This window comes from Monopterus albus, unplaced genomic scaffold, assembly GCF_001952655.1.
Source record: "Monopterus albus unplaced genomic scaffold, M_albus_1.0 scaffold12.1, whole genome shotgun sequence".
In the NCBI taxonomy this organism is placed as follows: Eukaryota; Metazoa; Chordata; class Actinopteri; order Synbranchiformes; family Synbranchidae; genus Monopterus; species Monopterus albus.
In genome coordinates, this window is record NW_018127892.1 from 5,394,168 (window position 1) to 5,403,323 (window position 9,156).

At 39.5% G+C, this 9,156-nt stretch overlaps 2 protein-coding genes across 2 annotated transcripts in view; both read right to left on the minus strand.

Annotated features, from left to right (window-relative positions):
• Nucleotides 1–3,036, minus strand: part of ppp2r2aa (protein phosphatase 2, regulatory subunit B, alpha a) — a 13,184-nt gene extending 10,148 nt beyond the window's left edge. Inside the window, exons 1-3 of the mRNA XM_020590412.1 lie at nt 2,206–3,036; nt 1,772–1,849; nt 1–35 (exon numbers count right to left, since the gene is read on the minus strand). The exon at nt 1–35 is cut by the window's left edge and continues 4 nt beyond it. Coding sequence (XP_020446068.1) covers nt 1–35; nt 1,772–1,849; nt 2,206–2,212 — 120 coding nt within the window. The 5' untranslated portion in view covers nt 2,213–3,036. The remainder of the gene's footprint in view (nt 36–1,771; nt 1,850–2,205) is intronic.
• A 2,891-nt stretch (nt 3,037–5,927) lies between these two features.
• Nucleotides 5,928–9,156, minus strand: part of vps33a (VPS33A core subunit of CORVET and HOPS complexes) — a 5,919-nt gene continuing 2,690 nt past the window's right edge. Inside the window, exons 8-13 of the mRNA XM_020590714.1 lie at nt 8,693–8,819; nt 8,352–8,419; nt 7,960–8,097; nt 7,631–7,768; nt 7,368–7,536; nt 5,928–6,712 (exon numbers count right to left, since the gene is read on the minus strand). Of these exons, the coding sequence (XP_020446370.1) occupies nt 6,519–6,712; nt 7,368–7,536; nt 7,631–7,768; nt 7,960–8,097; nt 8,352–8,419; nt 8,693–8,819 (834 nt within the window). The 3' untranslated portion in view covers nt 5,928–6,518. The remainder of the gene's footprint in view (nt 6,713–7,367; nt 7,537–7,630; nt 7,769–7,959; nt 8,098–8,351; nt 8,420–8,692; nt 8,820–9,156) is intronic.

Here is a 9,156-nt window from a genome sequence, read left to right on the forward strand (position 1 = left end):
AGAGTGGTTGAATTCAACCGTGGATATGATGTCAGCTGCAAGCAACATAATACAATCAGAATTTTAGAACATCAGTCTTAATTTTACAGAGTCTAATTTGTTACTGTAGTCAGGACATGCTGTGTAAATCTGACCTGTGCTCACTGTAACAATAATTTGCAGTGGCTTTCTTGGCTGAATGATTAATTTCCTCCCAATGATGCACAAAGTACTTCCAACAGAATTTACTATACTGTACACATTGAGAGCTGATGTACCAGAGTCAAATTCCTCTTGTGTCCGACACATCTGGACAATAAAGCAGATTCTGATTCTGTACTTTTGCTCTTGTTTTGTTCACTTGTTAGGAGTGAAAACACCACAAAGCAGTGACATATATGTACACACACTACAGCAGTCAATCTTAACATCTACAGTCCTAAACACTCTTAGGAAGGAAAAAACATCTTCTGCAGTTACTCAGCACTTTTCAGAGACATGCATTCTCATCAAATCTTACAATACACAATCAACCCCTGTTTGCAGGCTGGTACTGTCCTGAGCTAATGCAATGCTTAGTGTAGACTGTGGTGCTGTTCCTCTATTAACACAATGCACAAAGTGCCTGATACAGCCTGACTCCATAGAACTCTCATAAAACAAAAGAAGGTAGAGTGACGGAGTGCATGTCTGCTGGAGTCACACTACACTATTGTAATTCTTAGTTTCCAGCTATGTAGTGACATAGTGAGAGGCTCATATTTATATTTGTTCTCAGGCAAAGCTGACTGCAAACAGCTATGTAGTCCTTTAGTCATGAGTACATCCATCATGCGTCTTTAGGGCAACTGTGAATTTACTGTTTGGACAATTGGAAAAGGGGCAGTTACACTTCAACACTAGCCTTTCTGCTTGCACAGAGATCAAATGTTTTTGCACTTTATTTGCATGAATTATTCCCATATGCTGAGATAAAACTATCTATAATTCTGCAATTTCAGGTCATCCGAACCTGTTCTCATCTAACCCCTGTGATATCCAGTCATGTGAACAGTAACAAAAATTGCAATAGCAAAGGGGTTCCAGTTCCAGTCAGGACAGCCCATACTGTCATCAGCTGCTGTCACTGGGAACTATTGTTTGTCAGAAAACAGTTGAATGAAATCTGTCCTGTTTTCATATGTAACTTGGACACCGGTTCAAGAAAAATATGTTGCTGTCAAGGCTTTCATTTCATGTCATTTTGTGATGCTTTGAGCACTACAAATGAAATTCTCTTCACCTTTATTATATTGGGTTTGCAGTATATGCCTCATAGTAAGACATTAATGCACTCTGACACCCATTTAAAGTTGAAACCAACCAAACCGATTGCTTAACCAAATATACACTGCTTCATCAACTTCCTACTTGCTTACAAAACACACTTGCATTGCAGAAGTAAAAAAAAAAACTGCAACTAGTGAATGAGTTTATGATATTCATTTCACTCCCAAGCATGCAAACATTACATAACACCCAAAATACACACAAGGAATTTAGGTAGTGACTGCTGACATTATGCAAACATTATACCAAAATGAATGAATGTCAGCAAATGTTACACACCAGTGACACTTTTACTGCAACTTAATGCTCTAGAATATCAATCGATCATGAAACTTTTCATGACGTGTATAAATACCTCAAACAGGAAGAACAGCGGCAGCGTTAAATATAACCTCAAGACAAATATGTACGGGATGGCACGTAGTGTCAGTGCGTGTTGCCACTTGTGACCACATCAACTTACCTTCAGCGACATCATCATCTATCGCTCCTTTGACTTGGGAAAAGCACCACTGAACATCACCGCTCCCAGCACCGGCCCCTGTATGAAACACAGCCATAAGTTTTAACACACCACCATCAGAGACAACTTTGCACGCGTTAGCATGCTGCTAACTTAGCTAAAATCAGTAATGCGAGAGCAAGACCGCACGTGAATTCATATAAATTACACATTATAACTGGCATAACAAGTCCCTAGCCACAGAAAGCAGTTTAGTCGCGTTTGCTATAGAAAACACTCACTTTCACACTATCTAGTGATACACTCGTCTTATAAGTAGCCTAGCATGCTAGCTAACCTCTGCTGGTTAACCACAACAGAGAGAGAGAGACAAGCCCATCATCCGTGCTGGACGGGAGAGACACTGGCAAACAGTCTTTGCGGTCTGGTTTTACCTGCCATGGTGAGCAACTCAGACAGAGGGGTTCTCTGTAGCGGGCTCGGGCCCTGGACTAGAGCAGTGCCGACCCGGGTGGGTTGGGTGGTTCTGACCGAGGAGCAGCAGAGGAATGAGGCTGTGAGTGCTGCTATAAACTCCGAAGACTGTGAAGTCCTCGGCCCAGTTGATACAGACAACGCGAAAACAGTTAAACCGAACAAAGTTAACTACAACCCTCGGTACCGGCTTTGAGACTTTGCACTCTACTTTGAGATTTCCCTCGCCTGTGCCTCTCCCAGCATTACACTTTCAAAATGGCGCAACTCGGGCGGCGTACAGCACGCATCAAACCGAGGGAGCGGTGAGGGTGTACCATGAAATTTTAACCGGCTGGCTGACTCCCGCACCGTCAGCGACGGGGGGCTTTCCCCATCTCCCAGAAACTCCACGGTTAATTGATTTATAGTGTTTTTAAGTTTCAACGAAAAGTCACAAGGTCCTTTAAAATTAAAATACCATGCTATGCTAAACCCCGCCCATCTGCATTGTTTTAGTGATTGAAATCGAACTAACCCACGCACACAAGGTAAATTCAGCAGTCAGAAAACGAACGAGATTTGATAGAGAATTCGACTTAGAAACTTACTTCATTTCTAATTTAATTGCTATTTAAGTCAGTCATAATTAGTAACAGTAGCTAGCCTTTTTAAAAAAGTCGTTTTAGGCTTCTGACAAAGATTTGGTATTTTGATTGAGCTGGTATGCCTGTCACAGCTGTAACACAAGCAAAATCTGCATATACACAGAACATGAAATAAGATGGACTAAAGTGGCAATGTTAGTAGTGGGACTTCTAGTGGCACTTGTAGACATGCCGCCGGCTGTCTCCCACCTATGAACATCATTTGGAGAATGCCTCTGAAAAGGGCACCCTCGGTGCACAGGTGACAAACTGGCTGCTCCCAGGCAAACCGATTAGGTTTACCCTTGTTGGTGCCCTAAGGCAGAAATTAGTGGTGGGCCCCAGAGGCCTTTTTCACAGCAGATATTTTCACTTGTCAGAGAAGGAAACTTACTAGTGTTAGTAATAATATTAACAGTGACCTTAAGTATCCAAGAGACAGTGTAAGCCAGCACACAGTATACCAGGAGCCTGAAACCAAAGCGACCAAATCATCACCTATCATTCATTTTAATGGTTACTTTTCCTACTGTGACATGTCCAAATGTTTTTTTTTTGTAAGAAAGGCACATACACCCCTCTCTTCCACTCCAGTTCTCTGTGTATTATTCAGTTTTTGGTAGTTTTAGTACTATTCAATAATTACAATAATTATTAAAAGAACTACCTTAAAAATAAAAATGTAATTCTACAAGACAGAGACTCAAAATTAGGTGTTACTTGTGTTTATATTGTGTTTTGGCAATGCATATAGAGCATTGCCAACCAAATTTGCAGTTTATCAAATTACGACAAATTAATTTCCATACAGTAAATTTGGAGACTTCAGGCCCTCTGAGAGCCTCGGGCTCAAGGGGCAGTTGTCCAGTGTCCGCTTGGTGAATTAGATTTCTCTGACACACAACGTCCTATCAGAAGGTTTATTAACAGTTAACTATATAGTTGCTTCCCAAGGGGAAAAACTCTTAAAGCTTTTATCAATCAAGAGTATATAACAATTTTCTTGTATGCTACACAAACATACCAACATCATTTATAACTTCATTGTGGTGACTTTGCAACTCAGCAACTATCACAGTTTCTAGATTGCACATTTAAAGACGCCATCAACACATATGATATAAACTGGCTTATTGAAAATGAGTTTCACTGTAGAGCAGCTCCATGTGCCTGCAACTCTTTGTTTAGATTATTCATCACAAAAAAAAGCACAAAAGCAGTGAGCTCTACTGCAGAGTGTGAATCAAAGAGGGAAACAGACATGACCACTCTAGCTGTTACTGTTGGGTATGGAGACATTAATAATTTATAGGAACTGCATAGACCACAAATCCCAAGAAGTCCAAGAACAGGCTCATTCTTCAACTGTTTTCACTTTCCCACCATAAAATAAGTGGTCCATCTGGCAAGGAGCAAAGCGCCAAACAGCACTGTGTAGCTGAAGAGAACAAACTTGAGGATTTCCCTGAATGTCCGGAGGAAGCGGATTAATAAGGGCTCCGCATCCAAAGGCTCCTGCTGTGTCTTCTGCCTGCGACCAGGTTGAGTCAGGTGCCCCATGTTCTCACCTCGACCCATTCTGCAAACACACGTTAAACTTCAGAATAACAGAACAGAAAGCAAATTTTAATGTCCACCAAGGCGGCCCATCTGGAAGTTCACCAATATAAAAACACTGAATTATCTGAACAATTTAATTGAAAAAAAATATATTCAGACAAAAAGATTAAAATTCCCTGAGAATGGAGTCACTGGAATAAATGACAACTTAAGTAGCAAATATTTGCAATGCTTTATGCATTATTAAATGTTTATTTGTACTAGAGGAGCACATTGATTTGTTTCTAGAGCTGCATTGTTACAACGCCACTGTTAATAATTTATCAGTACATTATAGTAAGTAGGGCCATATTGATCTGTACTGCTTGTAGTCACACACAATTGACTTTTGAACATCTTCAGCCTTCACCTTTCACAATGTCTTAAACTGTTTGTAGATATTTTAGGGTATGCAGGTTGCTCAGTAATAATGGATACATTCATATATGTGTTTCTTTGCAGTATTGTCAGGTCACAGAGGTTACAGCCCAGATTATATATGAACTGTATTAGAATCAGAATAAATTGTGCTGATATAGTTTTGTTATTGTCTCACAATAAAAAAAATGCTAGTGTAATAAAGAGTAATATTGTCTTATTGTAAATGTATTAACACTGCCCAGGTAAAGGTTAACTAGACTTAAACTTAACAGAAACAGACAAAATTCAAACATGCATGAATCATAAATAAGATGAAAATGAAAACCAGTCATACCTTGGTGTTGTTTGAGCTGAAGACAGGAGCTGATCAGAAAGTGAGCTCCTGTGTTTGCAGACCCAAAGTCCAAGTTGGTGTGCGCAGCCTTGAGCATTTCAAGCCCTTATTGTAGAGGAGGAGCCAAAAGCAATAACTGATCACAAGGATCTGAATCCCCTGGCATTGATGTAATGGGAGTTTAAGTCTTCAGTGCACCTGCTCCTCTAAGAGTGAATGTGTAATGCAATATTACTGTCATTCAAGCAACATTTACAGATGGATTTTCAAATTTAATCAAAGCAGTTTCCAAGTCTTCTACCCAATCAACATGGATGAAATCTACACAGCTGTAACCAAGCAGAGCTCACCAAAATACCTGAGTGCTGTCAGCAGGTCTCCCTGTGTTCCACTGTAAGGCACGGAGATGGTATTGACTGAAACAGAAATCAAACACCCTCATGCAGCACAGTTATCCTCTACCGGAACACAGAGCAAATGGCCTCCTAATTCAATCAGTGCCCTGTGCTGTCAAATCATGCGCTACCAAGGGCTGAGCTCTACAGACAGCACAGGGCCATTATCGGCTGATCTGGAGGCCTGTTACCGCACTAATTGCTCCTTCAGAGAGCTGGACCACTGCTGATGGATACACTCCCATCTCCGTCTTTCATCTGCTTTCCCTGATCACAGTCAGTTTCTGAAAATTACCTACTAACAGGCAAAAATGTCTTTCTACATGACCAAGTAATCCAAGACTAAATACAGTTGGTTTAGACTTTATGTATCCATTCACTGTATATCACACCAATAAAAGCCATACAAGAGAAAACTGCCAACAAATATCTTCCAAATGCAAATCAAGTGTCTCTAATCATCTTGTATATGACATTATCACAACCATCCAAAAGATTTTAATCATACCTACATACATACAGTATATACAGTGGCTAAATAGCAGATAACCAGAGGACTAAGGGATGTACAAGAAACAGTAAACCTGCTTTATATTATATTGTCTGGGTGCAAATGGATGGGAAAAAAATAATTGTATCCTGTGAATTTTAGGACAATTAGAAGCTTTATGTGGTAATTTTTAGGCTTTGTTTTAGCTTGATTTCCGCTTTGCAATTGTTATGAAGATAGAAATGCATGTAACATGTTTGTAGGGCCTCAAAAATATATACTGCTAAAAAAAAAACAACAACACTGAATGTAAACATAACTGTTTACAAGAAATGCAATTTGATCAGAATCAGTGTAACACTTGCACAACACCGACATGGACATGAAACCTGCACTTGAGATTTCTGATGAATGGAGTGCTTGAAGAGACCAGGTGTACATCCATCACTCAGGGGGTCTGGGATTCAGGCCGGTCCATGAGGGATTTGATCCAAGTTGTACCATTTATGAGTTTTGTGGTGGCAATAATATACTCCATCCCGCTATCTTCCATTTGAGAGAGGAAACGAAGAGCGGCTATTTCTGCATACGTCACTCCACCGAGGAAGAAGACCAGTGTTGTCCTATTCTCCCCCTGCTGGCCTGTACCACAACAAAAGGAGACACGTCACTCACACAATATGTAAAAACAAAATGAATGAAAAATATGCCTTTTTTTTTTATTCACCTTGACATGGCAAATGAATCAAATGTATGCCACTGCTAACTTTAACAAAATACAACTGAATGTAAAAGGAGGGCCAAGAACCTTCTGTTAAAGCACCATATTTTGTAATGTGAAAACACCAATTTAGCCGTCACCCTCCCCCTAGATTAGAGTCCTCTATTATCACCTTTTAAAATCCAATATAAGGCAGGCATGTAGAAACAAATCAACTATCTAATGCCCAAACTCACTTCTAATTAGCACATTTCAAACTGACTGTATAATTAAATTCATTATTCACCTCAGTGTAACACCTATATGCCAATATGAAAAGATGGAGGAAAAGTGAGGAAAAGCACTCGTGGTTGCTACCAAATCAAGCACAGTATGTGTTTATCTAGCCTTCTCTTCAACACAGATGGACAGAGGAACAGTAGTGGTCCTGTGGGGTTGTCTGCTTTGTGCCATCAATCTGCTGCACTCAACAGAAACAAAGCCTCTGTCTTATCTACATGTAGCAGGCAGGAGGTCATTTATTCTGTGTAGTGAGAAGCAGGGCAAACAGCAGACCCAAGCTGTACTGGTCTTTACGTTTCTTATGAAGCCCAGCAGGCAGCTGCTGTCGCTCCTCAAAGTGTGGGCCGGGAAGCATCTTCAGCACCTCTTCAATGCTACGCCACCCAGGCCGGGCCAAGACCTGGGTCAATCGAATGCTTAGTGGGGCGTAACCACTGTACACATAGGAGATGTCATTGGGGTTCTAAGGGAAACAACAAAACACCACACAAAAAATCAGCTCACAAGCGCATGGGTTTAACCCTTAAAGTTCTTTTTTCTTTCCATAAATCTCATACCTGTTCATTGGCATCCTCCATCCATAGCTTAAGGGTTTTCCTAATAGTGGGGTAGTTGTTCCTTGAACTTGTCTGTGGCTTCAAAAGACCCACCTTCTCTAGATTGTTAAGCGTTAGTATGTGTTCATAGCCGTAGGTCTATACAAAAGACAAAAAAGTCATTGAAAAATAATCCAGTCAGCTGCAATTAATCATTTAATGCAATGAAGTAATTCTTCAGAGAGGGAAAAAAAAAAAAATATCTGTAATTTTCCACTATTTTATTTTGTTGAAGTAGCAGGAACATGTTGGGGCCAACACCAAAAATAACTCATTGTGTCGGACTCTACCTGGAGAATCTCCCTCTTATAGTAGTCCAACACCTTCTGCTTGAGGCCATTGTTGCAGACAGACTGCATGCACACCAAACGCAGAATCTTGATCAGTGGGTCTTTTTGGGCAATGCTGTCTTCTATGTAAATGTTCACCTAGATAAGAAAGTAACATTTAACAATTGTAGTGCACCCATACATAAAAACATAAATCATTTTCTCTAACTATCCCATTTAAATCAGTAAGCAAAAACTAAAAGACAAAAACAAATAGTTCATTTCTCATTTTACAGTTTGAAAAATTTAGCAAACTTTGGTGAAATCATATGAAACATGGTATATCTATTTTATAGTACATTTAATGACCGAATAACTTTGGCAACTGAAAAACGGTAGACAGATACAAATACCTTGTCTGTGTCAACTCCAGTCATAAACTCCTGCTCCACTGTTAGGTTATCAAAGAAGGCCTCCGATGCTGGAACAGGAGACCTTTCATTCAATTTTATAATTACATAATAAATACTCTATATTTGATATCGTTAATATAAAATGGTAAAAAAGAAAAGTATAATACACAGTACTATAATCCTTAAAACTGTGAGACAGTACAAGCTATGAAGTTTTTATAAATCACAAGGCTTTATCTTGTAATTATGAAATATGGTGTAAGAATCTGTCCAAAATGCAACGAAAGAGAAGGACTAATATGTGAAGAGGAATAAAAAAAAATATGGGGTAATTTACATACTGGTGATGTCCTTGATCAGCTCAGCTATAGAGGTGTGGTTAGCTAGCGAGCTTCGTGCTGCCTGCATATGGGGCAACTGAGACACAAACTGCTTTATTTCTCCCACTGTCTTGGCATTATGACGTTCCTGAGGTGAAACAAAACAAAATCTCACTTTATTTGCAGAGCTGTTGATACATTTGACAGTGCAGCTTAAATAAAGCATCCAAATCATAAAACCAATTTAATTATAACAAAAGTCAGTTGTACATCCCATCAGTATAACATTAGAGCAAAACAGGTCTGGCCATTACGTACAATTAACGCTAGCAAAAACCAACATTAGCAAAGCTGTTTCCCCCTTTATCTCTTTACATTTGTAAACTAAAGAGTTTAACCCAACTTCAGATTTTTGAATGAAATACAGCTTTCACACAACACAAACTATTTTACATTGGTGTCTATCTGAACAAAGTTCCTTCAGA